This window comes from Octopus sinensis, linkage group LG2, assembly GCF_006345805.1.
Source record: "Octopus sinensis linkage group LG2, ASM634580v1, whole genome shotgun sequence".
NCBI classification, from domain to species: domain Eukaryota; kingdom Metazoa; phylum Mollusca; class Cephalopoda; order Octopoda; family Octopodidae; genus Octopus; species Octopus sinensis.
Genome location: NC_042998.1, coordinates 29003064 through 29024633, shown reverse-complemented (window position 1 = coordinate 29024633; position 21570 = coordinate 29003064). Strand labels below are relative to the sequence as shown.

The 21570-nt window shown below is 34.7% G+C and overlaps 1 protein-coding gene across 2 annotated transcripts in view; it reads right to left on the bottom strand.

Moving 5' to 3' along the window:
- Positions 1-21570, bottom strand: part of LOC115227587 (complexin) — a 295618-nt gene that overhangs the window by 76943 nt on the left and 197105 nt on the right. For both annotated transcript variants that reach the window (XM_029798372.2, XM_036512047.1), the window contains exons 3-4: positions 16963-17123; positions 2387-2525 (exon numbers count right to left, since the gene is read on the bottom strand). In XM_029798372.2, the coding sequence (XP_029654232.1) occupies positions 2387-2525; positions 16963-17123 (300 nt within the window). The remainder of the gene's footprint in view (positions 1-2386; positions 2526-16962; positions 17124-21570) is intronic.

The following is a 21570-nucleotide window of genomic DNA, read 5'->3' as shown; positions in this document are numbered from 1 at the left end:
AGAAATATGTAAGAAATATTCCAAGAAATTAAACACATTTATATACATATATAAATTCCAAGTGACAGTGGATAGTGACTTTCTAAAATGATTCTACATGAAAAGGAAGGGATTGAAACACAAAAACCGGAGAAGTATTATTTTCACATACATCTTCACACAGATATCTGTATGGAAAATTGACATATGCATGTATATATATATATATATATGCATATATACAGTCACACACACATACATACATATATATATGCATGTATATAATCATACACACATATATATATGCATACATATACAGTCACACATATATATATGCATACATATACAGTCACACATACATACATGCATACATATACAGTCACACATACATACATGCATACATATACAGTCACACATACATACATGCATATATATATATATATTTATATATATAGATATATATATATATATATATATACAGAGGGAAAGAGAGAGAAGCAAGTAGGGTAGAGAAAGAGAAATAGGTATATATTTATATATACTCATGTATAGACAGACTCACATTATGATATGTATAATACTCCCAAACATGTATGGCATATATACCTTTATATACACACATATATGCATGAATGTATAACATATGCGTTCATATATTCATCTCATATAAATGGAGATACACTTGAATTCTTGGGGATAGAGGGAAATGTGATAATGATGAAAATAAATAAACAATTAAAGTGTTGAAATTTACACATCCACACACACACATAAGTAAATATATTCATCTGTGTGTGTGTGTCTGTGTGTGTATGCATGCACATAAATACATATGTTCTACTATGGCTCCGTGTTTTTTTCTAATCTATAAATTTATCTAATAGAATTCAAACATGTTAAATGGAGAAGAGGATATAATCAAAAAAATATAAGTATGTGCTGGAGGGAATATCAAATATTTAAACTTAAAAGCAAATTTCTGAACGTTATAGTTTTCTAAACTTTCAAACAGTTTTATAATTGGACTGGTGTTTTATGGTGCTAGTGCTAACCAATACATTTACAAGCAACGATAACAAAGAAGCGTATACTTTCAACGAATTATAATTCTCAGGTTTGTGAGAAAACCCAACAAAGAAATTTTTTATGATTTAGTAATCATTGATGTTAATCATACATCTGTGGCATAGCATTCACAGTAAATGGATAAATATGGCTATATCTAAGCTTAAATGTGAAAATATTAATATGAGTTTTTATATATCTGAGCTTGACTGCTTGCGTCATGTGACAAATTGCACACCATATAGCCAATTGTCTTTTTTCAAGATATGTATATATTTGCATACATATTCAACAGTATTTTGTGAGATCATTTCACTTGGATTTAACATATTTCAGAATACATACAAAACAGTACATAACTTTTGACATGAATAAATAATTACAGGCACACATTCACATATGCACATAGGACTACTATTGAATATATATATATATATATATATATATATATATATATATATATATATATATGCATACATATACAGTCACACATACATACATGCATATATATATATATATATATGCATATAAATACATATATATATATATATATATGTATGTATATATGTATATCTCATATATGCAAATATATATATATGTAAATGTATATATACATACATATATATAATCACACACACACACGACTCATGTACGCACTCATATATGTACATAGACACAATTCATACATAGACACACACATATATACAAACACACATGTATACATATAGTTATATATGTACAGAGGTATATACATATATGTATGTGTTTAAGCTTATATGCAGCTATGTCAATATTTATGTAAATAAGTATGCATACATGTAAGTATATACATACGTATGTATATATATATATGTATGTATGTATATTTGTATATGTACATAAATATGTATAATATGTATGGTTATATGTGTGAGTATGTAAGTATCTATGTATGCATGCATGTATGTATCTATGTAGGAAAGATATTGGAAGTTGGAGAAAAAGGTGACATGATGTAAAAGTAGTTTTAACCTCTGAAATGTTCATAAAATTTTCTACTTTCACTTTCACATTAATTCATTAAACTACACCACTTCAGTAGTTTAAAGTTTATATTCAAAAGAAAAACCAGTTGAACTTTTAGTACCTTCAATAGTGTTTATATATATATATAATATATATATATATATATATATGCATATATATATATAATGTGCAGCCTCTTTGTTTCATTTGAGATTTTTTTATTAATTGAAGGCCACATAACGAATTTGAAATTTAAAGTGTTTGGCTGTGCAATTATATTGAACAATGGCATGTCATCACACAAAATTCATGCAGCAACACAAGGAAGAGAATTTACTTGCGAAGTCATCATCATCATCTTCTTCATTAGCTTCGGCTGCAAGTTCCTCTTTTGTTTTTTTCTTGCGGCCAACTCGACCCTCGTCTAAATCAGGTTCTGCCTCTGGTTCCTCTTTTACCTTCTTTTTAAGTCCATACTGGAATAGTAGATGAAAGATAAATTAAACCATTATATATATATTCAATACAAACCAAATCAAACACACACACACAAACTATAGGCATTGGGTTGGTTGCATGGCTAAGATGGGTAAATTTGATGCTTAATCTTACAGTGCAGCATCTTAGACTCAAGCTGACCAATGCCTTTTAACCCTTTGGTTACCAACCCGGCTGAAACCAGCTCTGGTTCTGAGCACAAATGTCTTGTTTTCATAAGTTTTGAATTAAAATCTTCCACCAAACCTTAGTCACAATTTATGTTCCTAACACTAGCCGAATGATAACTAAGTTATTTTACTAAATTCTTTGTTATATTCAAAATTAATTGAAAGAAACACAGAGCATCTCAAAATAAATACAGTAACGAGGGGATTAAGGGTAATTTGATAGATGGAAGCTGTAGGAGCTTGTCATGAATATGCATGAATATATTTATACACGTGTGTGTGAACTGTAGTAATATGGCACAAAACAGGATTGGTATTTTAAAGATTTTTAAGACAAGGCGGCGAGCTGGCAGAAACGTTAGCACGCCAGGCGAAATGTTTAGCGGTATTTCGTCTGTCTTCACGTTCTGAGTTCAAATTCCACGAAGGTCGACTTTGCCTTTCATCCTTTCGGGGTTGATAAATTAAGTACCAGTTATGCACTGGGGTCGATGTAATCGACTTAATACCTATGTCTGTCCTTGTTTGTCCCCTCTGTATTTAGCCCCTTGTGGGTAGTAAAGAAATAGGTATTTTTAAGATTTATATAATATACATAGCATTTGCACATCCTTGGTATTACAACAAAATATACAATATAATGTCTGTTGCACACTTTTATATACACTAGTCATGCAGAGTATGCACAACCAAAGTGCTATACTAGAATCCTATCAGTGTTGGTGCCACATAAAAAGCACCGAGTACACTCTGTAAAGTGGTTGATGTTAGTAAGGGCAACCAGCTTTAGAAAACATGCTAAAACTAAAAATTGAGCTTGATGCAGTTCCTGGCCTTATTATCCTGTTCATGCCAGATACTGAATGGTGGTCATAATAATGATTTGATTTTATTTTCATATATAGGCGCAGGTGTGGCTGTGTGGTAAGAAGCTTGCTTCCTAACCTACTGCATGCTTACCCTGGGCAAGTGTCTTCTACCAAAGCCTTGTGAGTGGATTTGGTAGACGAAAACTAAAAGAAGCCCATCATATTTATATATTTATATGGTGCAGCCATCTGGTTCGCCAGACCTCAGTCAAATCGTCCAACCCATGCTAGCATGGAAAGCAAACATTAAACGATGATGATGATGATGATATATATATATATGTGTGTGTGTGTGTATATATCTTTGTGTCTGTGTTTGTCCCTCCCACCAGCATTGTTTAACAACCGGTGTTGGTGTGCTTAAATCCTTGTAACTTAGCAGTTAACCAAAAGAGATCAATTGAATAAGTACCAGGCTTGAAAGAAAAGTTCTGAGGTTGACTTGTTTGCCTAAAATTCTTTAAGGCAGTGCTTCAGCATGGCCACAGTCTAATGATTTAAACAAGTAAAAAATAAAAGATATATATATATATATCGATGGGTGAATGACTTATTCTATGTTTACCGTTAACATTTCCTGATGAGAAGATTGCATCTTACACTGTTTATTCCTTTGGAATAAAACCATGTTGTCTTTGAAACATATGTCGAAAGTAAAAGAATTTTAATAACATCTTCGTTCAACTCCATTTATTTATTCATATATACAAATTGAGATAGGGGTTGTAAGTGCAACCCACCATTGATTAAGATGTGTTTCTCCATTTTCTTATTTTGTTTTATTCATATATATATATATAAATATATTCTTTTATTTTTACTTGTTTCAGTCATCTGACAGTGGCCATGGTGGAGCACTGCTTTTAGTCAAGCAAATCAACCCCGGGACTTATTCTTTGTAAGCCTAGTACTTATTCTATCAGTCTATTTTGCCAAACTGCTAAGTTATGGGGTCGTAAATACACCAACATCAGTTGTCAAGCGATGGTGGGGGACAAACACAGACACACAAACATATACATATATATGTATATATGACGGGCTTCTTTCAGTTTCTGTCTTCCAAATCCACTCACAAGACTTTGGTCAGCCTGTGGCTATAGCAGAAGGCACTTGCCTAAGGTGCCACGCAGTGGTACTGAACCTGGAACCATGGGGTTGGTAAGCAAGCTTACTTACCACACAGCCACTCCTGCACCTATATTACTGTTTATAACTTCGAGTTATTGCTAATAACTTCAAGTATTGGTTGTGGAAAGAAATAACATCAGCTTTACTCAAGACACCCAGAACAAATTGCTGTAATGTGAAACAACAATGTCTAAGAGTATTAGTTTGTGTTAGCATTAATATTGATTAATGCAGAGATTTTCCAAAACAGCAAGTGTTTGCCTCACCTAAGTTATAAAACCTCTTGACATATCAGAAATAAATAAATACAGAAATGACTAAAAACCGATCAATATGCTACATATCAAGCCATCCTGCATTAAAGTTTTACATTTCTTAGCTGGAAAATAAATAAATACAAATTAAAATGTAGAATTACATTCGTAATTTGAATTCCAGTAGTATTTGATAATCTGAATGGAATTATAAAAAGCGTGACAGCATTGATTTTTATTTCTCAAATAATTTCAACATTCAAGTAATACTAATTACGTTCATATATGCAAAGAAAAGTCACATTTCTCTGACAAACATTTAGCTTTTTTAATTTATTAATAACAAAATGTCCAAAGAATTTTTATATCTCATGATAACCGTTCAAAATAATTGTTTGCTTTCTAAATAATATAACCTTGAAGAAAAATTGCTATGCTGTTTGGTAATTACTGGCTTATTTCTAGAAATTCTGTATACTTAATTGTGGTAATTTACACAGATCAAAGTAGCTGATTTATGAAATATAAAATTAAAAATCCAAAATCAACTACTTTTGCTAGGAAACATATTGAGCCAATTATATGATATATAGCACATTATAATTAAATGTAGTAGATAATTAGCTTTGAAATCTTTCAATTCTGTATATGTGTGCACGTGTTCAATATATATATATATATATATATATATATATATAGATACACACACACACACACACACACACAGAAGAAGCTACATATGTATAAATAAATGTATGCATATGTTTATACACATGGACAAATAGATAGATAGATAGACAGTTAGATAGATTGATGGATGAACAGACAAACAAACAGAGAAGTATAGCAAGCCAACTTGACTGTGCTACACTGCCTGCTTTGGCATATACACGTGCATACATGAATTTACAAATGTATTGTAGATACGTATGTGTGTTCACTAAACGTTCTTGTCACCTATCCTTCCCTGTTTTTCAAGCGAGAGATATTTTTAATTCCACTGATGTTTGATAGCTCTAAACTACAGAATATATTATTTATTGGGAATGTAAACATGTTTTCACTACTTTACTTGTAATACCTAGATGTAGTGAATATGATAGCAGTAATTCCTTTCTGTGCCATCATGTAGATGAACAATCCTTTGAGATCTCTTTGATAAATGCTCTGTGTCTGCAATGGAATTTTCCTGAGAGGGTACAAAGGTAATTTCCTATGGCCAGCCTTTGTCAACTAGATACAGACAATTCACCGTGCCTTTCTGGGGTTCACAGAACACAAAGAGCTGGAACAAAATACTTCAAAACATTTTGTCCAGCACTAACAGTTTCTCTAATTCACTGCCAGTGGCACATAAAATTCCCCCACTAATTCTCGGAGTGGTTGGAATTAGGAAGGGCATCCAGCTGTAGAAACTTTGTCAGATCAGATTGGAGCCTGGTGCAGCCTCCTGGCTTGTCAGTCCTCACTCAAACTGTCCAACTCTTACCAGCATGGAAAGCAGACATTAAACAATGATGATGATGATGATGACTGCCATGCACTTTTACATGATTTCATCAATTCTGGAAGGGTGAATGACAGAAGATGGTTTTGGCAAAATATAAGCTCAAAACTATGACAGGAACAAATGCCACAATGCATTTTTGATTGATGTTTTAATTAGCCTGTTAATTCCACATCTTACAGATGTAATACCCAGGGTTTAATGCAAATGCCTATAACCCACTTCTACAAAAAACTGGCCTTGTGTATCTAAGTAATATATTAAGATTGTGTTTCCTTCCTTCCGGAGCAACGTTCTAATTTAGCCAGGGATGTTTTCCCTCCTCTCTGTGAAGCTTTTATACATCAAAATTGATAATATAGCTACCAGTAAGACAAGAAGGTTTTAATCAATTTAGCATTTCTATTCAAGTTTAAAATGTCTGGCTCTTTGATTAAATGAGATATAATAATTATGGTGCTTTCTACACTTTTAATGACGTTTATCTTTTTATCATCTTTCACCTTAATGCAATTTGTATGTCGCCATAAAGTAAGCTAAAAATTTATAAATTTAATGATGTAAATTTTGTATATTTGCTTTCTGCATTGTCATTACTAGAAAATATTCTGAAATGGAAATGCAAGCACATTTATTCACCGTTTTCAAAGCAATCATACATAATATATGATTTTGAAGAATTCTTATCTTCCCTATCTCCCTTATCTTACTCTGTTTCTCATCCGCCTTTCTTTCTTCTTTTTGTCATTTCAGTCTAAATTGTAAGATTTTTATTTCTTATTTTCTTCTCTTTATTTGAATTATACATTAATTGAATCATTAACCATTTCAATATTACACATTTTTAACTCCATTATTTTATTGATGAAGACTTTTCTAATGTTAATGAATGTGAGAAATAAACGTTTATCAAATATTTATCATATTCTATTCAGAATATTATAGTATCTCATTTATTTTGCATTCATATTTTGATGCTCAGGTCAATGGAATACACACTAAAATTGAAACTAGTTCAAAATAATTGACTAAAATATTATCTTACAAATTTTTGACTTGTACCTCAATAAAAAAAGATACCAATCTACTGGAATTGTTTTTCAACCAATAATTTAGTACTCTATTTGTTTGTTATTTTGAAATTTTCCCATATTCTAGTTTTCCTTTCAACCCACTCAGGTCAACATTTTGACTATGGCTAATTAATTAGAAATAATAGAATATAATAAACAAATAGCTGTGGCCATAAAATGCTCAAAACAAAAAGTAGAGTAACAGTTAAGCTAAGAAAGAAGGAAACTGAAAAAATTCAGGAAGACTATTTGACTATAATTTTGTTTATTTGAATCTCCAGAAATAGTATTGTCTTCAAATAGAAAATTAAAAATAATTATGCAATTAGGAAAAGACGACATTACTTCAATGACCGATATTATTTTGCTTCTCACTGCATGATTATTTCTTTATTAGCTCTTTGATGTCTACTACATTAAATATACCGCCAACACAAAATATTGTTTTTCATGTTGAAAGCTTTTCCGAATAATTACCATCAGAGTTATATTTCTAAATATACCAATTCTAATGCCTATCATATGTAATATAGTACTTCCACTTAGTAATTCTTTCATCACTACTTCAACAACTATAATGAAGTATATAACTCCACTGATGAGTTCTAATAAAACTAAAACATATATGGAGTTATTTCCCATAGATTTTAGTTTTATACAGTTCTATATTTAACAGATGAGGAATTATGTACATTATTTACATTTGATGGATATTTGTCCTCGTCTTGTTTGTGTTAGCAACAAACAAGATGAGGACAAATATCCGTCAACTGTAAATAATGTAAATAATGCATTTATTTTTATAGCTTACCAGTAAAAAGATTGTACAATTGCTCAAATTATTAAATTATTTTTGTGTCTGACACTCATTATCAAGACTTGGTTTTCAAACCTCATTATAATTAATTGTAGGTTATCTTCAACTGAATAAATATGCAAGAGTTATCTCAAAATTAAAATTGTTTTAGTAATTGACAAAGCTCATTCAAATTACACATCTTGGGACAGCAACTCTTCCTATATGGTTAGTTTTTCTTATTTTTTCATTGCAAGTAAATTATGGGTCCCAAGCAGAAGCAACATACTGTCATTGAGTTCTTGATGAAAGCAGGGTGTCTGGACATTCATGGAAGACTTAAATTGTTTACAGAGATGATACCTATTTCTTTACTACCCACAAGGGGCTAAACACAGAGGGGACAAACAAGGACAGACAAATGGATTAAGTCGATTATATTGACCCCAGTGAGTAACTGGTACTTATTTAATCGACCCCCAAAAGGATGAAAGGCAAAGTCGACCTCAGTGGAATTTGAACTCAGAACATAGCAGCAGGCGAAATACCTATTACTTTACAACCAGCAAGGGGCTACACACAGAGGGGACAAACAAGGACAGACAAATGGATTAAGTCAGTTGTATCGACCTCAGTGCGTAACTGGTACTTAATTTATCGACCCCCAAAAGGATGAAAGGCAAAGTCGAACTTGGCGGAATTTGAACTCAGAATGTAGCGGCAGACGAGATACTGCTAAGTATTTTGCCCGGTGTGCTAACGTTTCTGCCAGCTCACCGCCTTTACAGAGATGATTTTAATAAAGGGAAAATCCAGCATGGAAGACAAACTAAAACAGAGGAAGACCATCAGCTGCTAACACTGTTAAGAATCACCAGTGTGTGGCCAAACAGATTTGCATAAACAGAGAGGTCAATGTCTATGAGCTTACTGCACAACTGGACTATGGCCATATTGTGTTACAAAAGATGGTAGAAGACTTTGGATATTGGAAATCATCATCATCATCATCTTTTAACGTCCACTTTCCATGTTGGCATGGGTTGGACGGTTTGACTGAGGACTGGTGAGCCAGAGGCTGCACCAGGTTCCAATCTGATCTGGCAAAGTTTCTACAGCTGGATGCCCTTCTTAATGCCAACCACTCTGAGAGAGTAGTGGGTACTTTTATGTACCACCACCACAAGAGCCAGTCAGGCGATTCTGGCAACGACCATGCTCAAAAGGTGTTTTTTACATGCTACCTGCATGGGAGCCACTAGAAAGTGTGTACAAAATGGGTACTTTTGCACGTGACACCTGATTTGAAGGAGAGAGGTGTGAATGTTGGTCTTGACATGCTGGAAGAATTTGAACCTAATGAAGATAAGTTATTCTTTTTTTATTATGCTAAGGTGACAAGGGCTGTAACCTGCATCTATCCTTATAATCCAGGAATGATGGCTAAGTTCATTGGAATTGAATGGTCTCACACATATTCTCAAAGACCTAAGATGTGGTTGCAAAGAAATTTATGGTGACTGATTTTTAGGGAAGACTATAGTGTCACTCTACTTGATTTTTCTAAAGTATTGCTATACTGTGAATTGTAAGCAGTACATTGTGACTGGAAAAGTTTAGAAAAGTCATTTGGAGGAAGAGAGAGAATAAAAATCTGAGAACCCCATTCATTCTGACAGTAAGTGACCACACACATCTTTCGCAACAAATAAGGTAACAACCAAATTAGGTTGCTTACAGGTCCCCTAACCACCACACAGCTCAGATTTGGTGCTCTGCAACTTCCACCTGTTCAGCCCAGAAAGACAGTCTTTGTAGATTTTGATGACTCAGATGAGGTGAAAGTGGTTGTGAAGAAATGGGTTCAGCAGTAGGCACCAGAATCATTTCAAAGAGGAATCAAGAGTCAGGTTCAGAATGGCACAAATGCAGCACGTTTGATGGGAAATATTTTGAACGACACTTTTGCATAGAGGAAGAGCTACTCAACCAGCAATTTCTATTTGAACAACTTATGTCTGCTAATAAAAAATTTATGCCCACGTTCACATTACTTTTAGGACACCCCCTCATATTAGCAGTTCCATCTTTCTAATGATTTTTCTGTCTTCACATAGTATTTTATCAATGTGTTAAAACTCTTTACCTGATGTTATTATTTTCGAAAAGACACAGCTGTTGTTCTGTCTATTATCAGCTTATTGGAAAATGGATTTTATAATATTTTCTTTTACAATTGTATAGCTTTTTTGAGCTCAAGTCTATCATTTTATAAAGGCTTCAAAACATAAAAAAAAGTTAAAAGATTTTTTTAAAATATATTCCTATCTACAGATTTTTTTCTTATCTATTTTAGCTTAAATGCATGTTTGGTGCCAAACATCAATAGAGCATTTTAATATTCCATAATACAACATTATACTACAAAGAAGGTTTGTGTATAGAACGGAAGATAATTAATAATGCATTCCCAAACATATTAATTAGCACTGAAGTTGGCTAGGGAATTTATAATACAACCACTCCACCATAATAAACGAGACGAGGGACAGATAATTTCCAATATAAAGCAATTAATAAAACCGGCTATAAAATAGATTATTTTAATTTTTATTTTGTGTCAGTTTCAAGCATTGGACTGAGGCCAAGCTGGAGCATTGTCATCATGAATTACTAATTAATGACCTCTGGTATTTATTTCATAAATTTTTGTATATTAAATGGCTAAGTTACCCTCTAGAAGTAAGTCCTTGTATTCACACACACGCACATGCACACAAACAGACGGGTTGCAGACCCTGCATATGTCTGTGAGTTGGTCAAGAGCCATGAGGTAGATGTCGCCAGGCATCATCTGCAATGCAGTAGTACTGCTTCCCAACCAAAAAGTTTTGGGTTCAGTCCTGTTGCATGGTACCTTGAGCAAGTGTCTTTTCTATAGCCCCAAGCTGACCAAGGCCTTGCCAATGATCTGACAGATGGAAACTGAAAGAAGCCTGTGTGTGTGTGTGTGTGCGTGCGTGCATGCGTACGCGCATACATGTGCCTTGATATTGCATGAACGATAAAGCTCTGAATTAAAATCTTTCACCAAACCTTAGTCACAATTTATGTTCCTAACACCAGCTTAATGATAACTAAGTTATTTTACTAAATTCTTTGTTATATTTAAAACTAATTGAAAGAAACACAGAACATCTCATTGGAAATATAGTAACAAAAGGGTTAACAAATGATTAATTTAACCCTTTTGATACCAACCCACCTGAAAGTACCTCTGGCTCTGTAGTACAAATGTCTTGTTTCCAAAAGTTCTGAATTAAAATCTTACACCAAACCTCAGCCACAATTTATGTTTCTATCACTAGCTTAATGATAACTAAGTTATTTTACTAAAATTTTTGTTATATCTAAAATTAGTTGAAAAAAACACAGAGCATCTTAACAGAAATATGGTAACAAAAGAGTTAAGGAGAAAATAAACAGCAGACGACATGAGGGAGGGAGACCTCAATATGGTCACTCTATATGCTAGAAATAATAGCCTAAACTTTCTTCAATCCACACCCTTCCAATTGCTTCTAATGTGCATCTGCCCAAATGTTTCAACCCACCTGAAACTGCCTCTGGTCCTGTAGTACAAATATCTTGTTTTTAAAAGTTCTGAATTATATTCTTCCCCCAAACCTTAGTCACATATTTATGTTCCCAACACCAGTTTATTGATAACTAAGTTATTCAACTAAATTCTTTGCTATATTTAAAATAATTGAAAGAAACACAGAGCATCTTAATAGAAATATGATAGTTAAAGTGTTAAAATGCTCCTTATATTCAAATTCTTTTGACACTAACTTCAGTACAAAATATACAGACTAACACAAATAGAGTTAATTTCTTGCGTTGGTGTAAAATTAAATGAAAATGAGAAAGCTGACACCAATGTGTTACAATTTCTGGAGATTCCATAACCAAACAAAACAATGACAGGTGCAAAATGCCTTTTCCATTGTAATCTTAGAGACTGCGTTGAGTGTTTTACCTTCAAAAGTTTTACTAACTCTCTTACTCTTTCACTCTTTTACTTGTCTCAGTCATTTGACTGCAGCCATGCTGGAGCACCGCCTTTAGTCAAGCAACTCAACCCCAGGACTTATTCTTTTGTAAGTCCAGTACTTATTCTATCAGTCTCTTTTGCCAAACTGCAAAATAACGGGGACATAAACACACCAGCATCAGTTGTCAAGCAATGCTAGGGGGACAAGCACAGACACACAAACACACACGCATATATATACAATATATATGACGGGCTTCTTTCAGTTTCCGTCTACCAAATCCACTCACAAGGCTTTGGTCGGCCCGAGGCTATAGTAGAAGACACTTGGCCAAGGTGCCACGCAGTGGGACTGAACCCAGAACCATGTGGTTGGCAAATAAGCTATTTACCACACAGCCACTCCTGTAGTATTTGAATTCAATTAAATAAGGCATGAGAGCAAGTATGAGAGCACATGGTTCTGGGTTCAGTCCCACTGCATGACACTTTGGCCAGGTGTCTTCTACAATAGCCTCAGGCCGACCATAGCCTGTGAGTGAATTTGGTACACAGAAACTCAAAGAAGCCTGTCATATATGTATGTGTGTATGTGTGTGTGTTCGTCTGTGTTTGCCCCTCCCCCCCCCCACGATTGCTTGACAGCCGATGTTGGTGTGTTTACATCCCTGTAACTTAGCGGTTAGGCAAAAGAGACCGATAGAATAAGTACAAGACTTACAAAAAAATAAGAACCAGGTTTGATTTGTTCGACTGTAGGCGATGCCCCAGCATGGCCACAGTCAAATGACTGAAACAATTAAAAGAATAAAAGAAATATAAGTAATTAATTATTGATTAATTTTCCAATGTATCAAGTCTCAAGCTCAAGTATTTACTAATGAGCTTAGTAAATGTTCATAAGTATCAGATTAATTAACGATGATAATCTTCTTTTACGCTTGTATATGCTTTGCCTCCTTTTTCATTACCAAAGTTCTTAGACATTGATCTATACACAAAGTACAATTACTGCTACATATGCCCTCGCATATGTCTAAGTATCCTCACTCACACACACACAGATACCTACACATGTATAAATGCATGTAAGTATGTGTGTGCATGCACATGCATTGTTTCTATATATAAATATGTGTGTGTGTGTATCGCTTGTGTGTATGTATACATATATATATATATATATATATATATATATATACACATACATATACATATAAATACATATACATATATACATATAATACATACATATGCACACACATATATATATAGACATACATACATACACATATATATATATACATACATACACATATATATATATACAGACATTCACATATATATATACATACATATATATATACATACACATATAAAAATATATATATACATACATATATATATACATACATATACATATATATATACATATACATATACACATATACATATATATACATATACATATATACATATATACATATACATATATATACACACACACATACATTATATATATATATACATATTCTATGAGTCAACATGTTCCTCCTTGCAATAATATGCTGTGACTGAGAAGACCCGGCAACTAAAGTTAGATTGTAGCCATGCATGTCTGGCCCAGTTAAGAGTACCCCTGATGCATTGTGCAATATGATACGCTTGAGAAGACCTGCTGAGTCAAGTAAAACCAATATCTTAGCTGTGGCCAGTGCCTCATAACAGGCTCCCCTGCTGGTGGCACATAAAAAGCATCATCCGAATGTGGTCAATACCTATTTCTTTACTACCCACAAGAGGCTAAACACAGAGGTGACAAACAAGGACAGACGAACGGATTAAGTCGATTACATCGAACCCAGTGTGAAACTGGTACTTTATTTATTGACCCTGAAAGGATGAAATGCAAAGTCGACCTCGGTGGAATTTGAACTCAGAACGTATCGACAGACGAAATACCGTTAAGTATTTCACCCGGCGCACTAATGTTTCTGCCAGCGCCACCTGACTGGCTCCTGTGCTGGTGGCATGTAAAGAGCACCAACTCCAGTGCCACCTGACTGGCCCTCATGCCAGTGGCATGTAAAAAGCACCCACTACACTCCTGGAGTGGTTGGCGTTAGGAAGGGCATCCAGCTGCAGAAACCGTGCCAAATCAGACTGGAGCCTGGTGCAGCCTCCTGGCTTGCCAGTCTTCACTCAAAACCGCCCAACTCATGCCAGCATGGATAGTGAACATTAAACAATGATGATGATGACTGCCATGAACTTTTACTTGATTTCATCAATTCTGGAAGGGTGAATGACAGAAAACGGTTTGGACAAGATATAAGCTCAAAACTATGACAGGAACAAATGCCACAATAAATATTGAAAAATAACTTAGGAATGAGAACCCAGGTTCGAAATTTCCGCAAGACACCTGAAGAAGGCTGGAGTGTATATCAGCCAAAATGAGTTAAAAACAAAGATGAGGACAAATATATGTCAAATGTAAATAGCCTCCCTAATGCCAACTGCTTTACAGGGTGTACTGAGTGCTTTTTTCCATGGTACCAGCACTTGTGAGGTTACCATGTAGTTCACAAGACAAGGATTCCCATTGACTGTGTGGAACTAAAGTAGAGAGAGAGAGGGGGGCAGTTTGAATCAAAGTGATTAGAGGTTTAGAGTAGGGGTACTCAAACATTTTTTTTTTTAATCTAATAATCCCTTTGATTATTATTTTATTCTGGTACACTCCCCCTCCTCCGCCATAGCCATTCGATGTTATAAACTAGTTTTGTAGAAACTTCTTTCAAAATTGTTTTGTTTTTCATCCATTAACTTGTGTAGGTTGAACTATGTAAAAGGTGAGAGAAAGAAACTTTCTTACAAAGAATACAGGTAAAGCAAAATTTTCCTCAGGGGGCCCTTAAAATACTGTTGTGGGCCCCCAGTTTACTATTTTGTTACATGAACCCCATCCCCCCCCCCATAAATCATATATAGACCTTCAGGGGACATATGGATCCTGGTAAGAACCACTGATTTGGAGTATGAAAGAAGGGCCAAACTGGGATTCTTGGCTGCTAGCATTATACAAAAGTAGGTGGGTACGGTCAGTGTGGAGGTGGAAAGAGGGATGGAGATGGTGGAGACAAGATGTCAGAGTGAGCATTGGAGGAAGAAGAACAGAAAGAGATGCTGGGTGGAAGCAGCCAGTGTGTATAGAGGGAGTGATGGTAAGAGGTCAGGGTAGGGATTCTTTCAATTAATTTTAAATATAACAAATAATTTAGTAAAATAACTTAGTTATCGTTAAGCTAGTGTTAAGAACATAAATTGTGACTAAGATTTAGCAGAAGATTTTTTAATTCAAAACTTCTGAAAACAAGACATTTGTACTCAGAAACAGAGGTGGTTTCAGCAGGGTTGGTATCAAAAGGGCGAACTTTGCCACTTTGTCAGTGACTGGCTTAAAAAATACAAAGAGCAAAAAAAAAAAAAAAAACACACACACACACACACACACATACATACATATATACATACATACACACACACGTCATACCCAGATGGTATGGTAATCAGAATAGAAAGGATTGACTTTTACTTATACAGCAAAACAAGTTCAGCCGATCAAATCAATTAAAACCTAAGAAATAGGTCAATAGTTTCACAGCGAAGCCAGGGTAGAGAATTGATTAGTGTCACCGACACCACAATGCTTTTAATCTCATCTATAATACCTTCAGCCCCCGCCACCAATATCAGTTTGCCTACCTTGGAAATCTGTAATACATACACTTGGCCATGAAGATCAGTAGCTGCAACACCTGACACAAATTCCATCACTCATATTACCAAGTGGTCAAGCCATCTATCTAATCTACTAATGCAGCAATCATCATCATCGTCATCGTCATCATCATCACCACCACTACCAACACCAATAAAGCGAATATGACTTCTGACTATCACCATCAGCAACATTGCTAATGGTTATCATCGGTTATCAACGGTTATCATCACCATAACGATCTGACCACATATCTAAATCTCAAATCATTAAAAAAATCTGGAAGCGACACCTACTGGCTGGCTACGCTGCATTGAAAAGGGGCAATACCCCGAAACGCGTCTGTAGCTGCCGGTCAAGTAGTGGGGAGCGACTGACCTCCCTTGTTCGAAGGTTATATGGATACAGTTTGTGTATCAAATAGCTAACTTAAGGCGATGGCCTCATGGAGCTAATAAGCGGACAGCTTTTTTCTTATTTTTATAAGAATGCCATATTAGTATGGCGATAACTATTATTTTCCGGGAACGCTGCCGCTGTTCTCTTTTAGAGAGACTTAGTTATTTTAATATTTCTATTATATATATATATATATATATATATACACATAGATACAGACATACATATATGTAAATACATACATACATTCATACATACATATATATAGAGAGAGATAGATATATGTATGTATACACACTACACACACATACACTCATATTAGAATCTACATATGGACTTCCAAGCATCAATGCTATTATATATAGCCAAGTGTACCTTGTCACGTATACTTTGACGCATTTCTTCTCGCTCTTCTTCCATTTTCCTGTGTTTTTCTTTACGTCTCTCCTCGGCTTCTCTTCTGGCTTCTTCAATAGCTGCAGCCTCTTCTTCTGCATTCTCATTCCCTTCTTTGTCACCTTCATCACCTCCCATAGCTGTCAAAAGGATGAACAAGAAGAAGAGAAGACATTAGCAACCAGTATGCATTTCACGTTGAAATATTACAACAACAGACGCAGACATGTTTGAAATAAGATGAGAAAGGGAGGAAAAGAAAGAGAGAGAGAGAGAGAGAGAGAGTATGAAGAGAAATGAAGATGGATAGGAATGGCAGAGAGACCGTCAGAAGGAGAAACTGAAAGTAGAAGAAGATGAAAAATAAATGTCAGATGCCCTGATTTCTTTTCCGTCTTGTAACTCAGGTGACTTATTTTATGAGAAGCCTTATTTTAAGGGAATTGAAACACTGTGGTTGCAGTTGCTGTGGTTTCAAATTTGTTCTTTCAATCATCACCACCACTACCACTACCATCATCATCATCATCACCATCAGCAACAGCAGCAGTATTGCAATACTGTGTGTTTCAGCTTGTATTTCTTTCCATACTGTATTTGATTCAGGTAAACAATATACACTATTGCCTATAGATACATATATATTGCATATTTATGTGTGTATATATTTATATATGTATATATAATAATAATAATAATAATAATAATAATAATAATACTAGGGAGTATAACTCCAAACTTAAAGGGAAAAAATCCATTTAGTATTAAATCAAATTTCACAATATAAATATATGAAATATAAATTAGAGATAAAACCACTATTATTTATGTTTTGGTTTATGTCTATCACTGTTTGAGTTGCATAATAGTGGTTTTATCTCTAATATATATTTTATATATATATATGCTGGTATGGATAAGACAGTTTGACTGGGTTCTGGCAAGCCAGGAGGCTGCCCAGACTCCAATCTGATCTACAGCTGGATGCCCTTCCAAATGCCAACCACTCCGAGAGTATGGTCAGTGCCTTTTATGTGCTACCGGTATGAGAGCCAGTCAGGCAGCATTGGCATCGATCACGTTTGGGTAATCTCCTTTACGTGCCACTGGCACAGGGGCCAGTCAGTGGGTACTGGCATCAGCCACTTTTGGATGGTGCTTTTTACATGCCACCAGCATGGGAGCCTGTCAGGGGTCACTGGTCACAGCTACGATATTGTTTCTACGTGACACAACAGGTCATCTCAAGCATATATCGCTCGATGCATCAAGGGTACTCTTAACTGCGCTGGACACGTCTGGCTATGATCTCACTTTACATGCCAGGTCTTCTCAAATCACAGCATATTTCCAAGGTCTCGGTCTCCTGTCATTGCCTCTGTGAGGCCCAATGTTCAAAGGTCATATATATGTGTATATATATATATTGATAAAAACAGTAATATAACAAAAGAAAGAAAGAGACCTCGATATTATGTAAATAGAGAAATTTATCTGTAAATGTAATATGTGACAATTATTCGGTAGCCAAGATAAAACTCCAAGTTTCGGATGCCGAGGTGGAAATCCATGCCACCATCTCTTCAGTATATATATATATATAATATATATATATATATATATATATATATTCGTATATATATATATATATATATATATATATAAAATATTATTCGAGACAAAACCACTATATTCGTATATATATATATATATATATATATATATATATTCGTATATATATATATATATATATATATATATTCGTATATATATATATATATATATCTATATATATATATATATATATATATTCGTATATATATATATACATATTACACAGCACTTATGGCAAGTGTCATCTACTATAACCTTGGGTTGACCAAAGCCTTGTGAGAGGATTTGGTAGATGGAAAATGAAAGAAGCCTGCATATATATATGTGTGTTTGTGCATTCCTTTGTCTAGAAAGCATGTGATAATTGTAAATGAACAGCATCCTCATCATCATCCAAGTGAGATTGTTTGTTTCCAGTCCTCCATGAAAGATATCTCTAGCTATGGGGAAACATTACTTTGTATGGAAACAGATGTGGGTTGTTGAAAGCAAGGGCATTTGCCCTCAACAAATTCCATTTGGCCCAGAAGGCTGTACCAGGCTCCAATCTGATCTAGCAAAGTTTCTACAGCGGGATGCACTTCCTAATTCTAACCACTCTGAGAGAGTAGTGGGTGTTTTTTATGTCCCACTAGCACAAGGGCCAGTCAGGCGTTACTGATATCAATCACGCTTGAATGGTGCTTTTCACATGCCACTGGTATGGGAACTAGTCAGGCGGCACTGGTAGTGATCACGCTCGAATGGTGCTTTTAATGTGAAACTGGCACAGGACCAGTTAGGTAGTACCGGTATTGGGCATGCTTGAATGGTGCTCTTTACATGCCTCTGGCATAGGTGCCAGTCAGGCGGTACTGCCATCAGTCACAATAATGACTTCATTTGACTCAACAGGTCTTCGCAAGCACAGTTTATTGCCCAGTGATTGAAGGGTACTCTTAAATGGTCCAGTTATGCTGCACTGTATTAATTGACTCCACAGTTTAAAGTAATTTTTTGATATTAATATTATATTAATACGCATTTTTACAGTACTGTTGAAGGTTAACTGTCATGTCAACAACCACCTTGAGCATCTTTTTGAGCTCCATGTGTCTAACACATGTAGGAATGTCTTACAAAGTCAGAAAACAGCAAAGCTCCCATGATTTTCGGAAACATTTTTTCACACTCAGATTTGCTGAAGCATGAAACAAACTACCTGCATCGGTTGTTAGCTACCAAGACATTGCATCCTTTAAAACTTCCATGCTTCCTGAAATTCACCAATACTACACCTGATATCCACCCACCTCACTACGCATGCACACATGTATATCATGACTCATACACTGTTCACTTTCCTCACATTTGTACATAATTCTATGTACTATACATGCACTTTTGATTAGTCGTAGTGCACCCTGAGCATTATACACAATAATTTCATTATTATTATTACTAGTATTATTATTATTATTATATGCTTAACCTTTGCTTTGTATTTGTACAAGTTGCCTCCAAGTCTCCCCCAGAGACAAGTTAGAAGTTCATGTTGGTGTTATGCCTAGGGTATCATATATTTGGTTTTGCACATAGTATTGTTCTAAAGAATATTTAAGAAAACATTAGAAAATTATGAGTTTGTTTTAAAAATTTGAGATTACATAGACAGTATTTTACATAGGATATGGGCAGTTCCCATGAGCACTATCTTTTGAATTTCTGCCATTTTCGATTTTCCTGGTATCTAAGCTAAGTAACAATGATTATTATTATTATATTATTATTATTATTATTATTATTATTATTATTATTTTATCATTATTATAATCATATTATATTTTAAATGGATTGACATAACTCTTCTGAGTTCAAATCCTGCCGAGATTGACTTTGTCTTTCATCCTTTGAAGATCGGTAAATTAAGTAGCAGTTGTGTACTGGGGTCAATCTAATTCACTGGCCCTTTCCACCCAAAATTTCGGGCCTTGTGCCTAGAGTAGAAAAGATTATTATTATTACCATTGCACAGCTTCTAATGCTGGAGATGTACTACAGTGCCAGCTGTTCACTACCAGTGAACTAATATAACACCTCTTATTTTTCAAGCACCTTCCAGAGCATTCGAATGGATCCAAGCAGGTCTTTTTTCTGCAAGTGCTCCACCCTTATTGCAGCCCCTATTTGTTCCATGGACTTCTCAAGATTTTTGCTCACTGTTCCCAGGGTTCCAACAATTATTGGTACTACTACCACCTTTTTCATCGACCACAACTGCTTAACTTCCCAAGCTAACCTGTTATATCTCTCGACTTTTCTTTCTTCCTTATTGCATATCTTGTTGTCAACTAGGCATGCTATATCTATGATCCAGCATAGTTTGTTTTCTTTCTCAATTAAGATTATGTCTGACTACCTATTCTCTATCTCATGGTCACACTGAATCATAAAATCCCATAGGATCTTTGCATTTCTATTTTCGATGATGCCTTCAGGTTTGTGGTCATATCAATTTTTGCTCTGTCATGTCCATACTTGTTGCAAAGTGTCCAATGGACAAGCCTGGCTTTATTGTCATGGCATCTCTTATATTCCTTCTGGGCTATTGGCATACATTGGCTGTTAATATGCCATACGGTTTCACCATTTTGCCCACAAATTCTGCACTTATCACTTTCTGATGTGTTGTCTATTCTGTATTTTATGTAGTCTGTTCTTAGTACAGATTAGAGCCTCCATTTCCAGTTCTAAATCACTTTTAGTCATCCACAGCCCTCTTTTGTCTGTCTGTCTGACTTATCTTCACCATCCCTTATTATTATTATTATTTCTATTGTTATAGAGTGGTTTTTTTCTCTAGTAATATAAGTTGGCATTATTGGTGATAGTCATTTCTCTTTGTTTAGAATATTTTATCTCTTGAGAATTTTATCATCCTTAAAGTTATATCTAATCTCGTGGATATTTAATAAATAGATCAATAATATAATT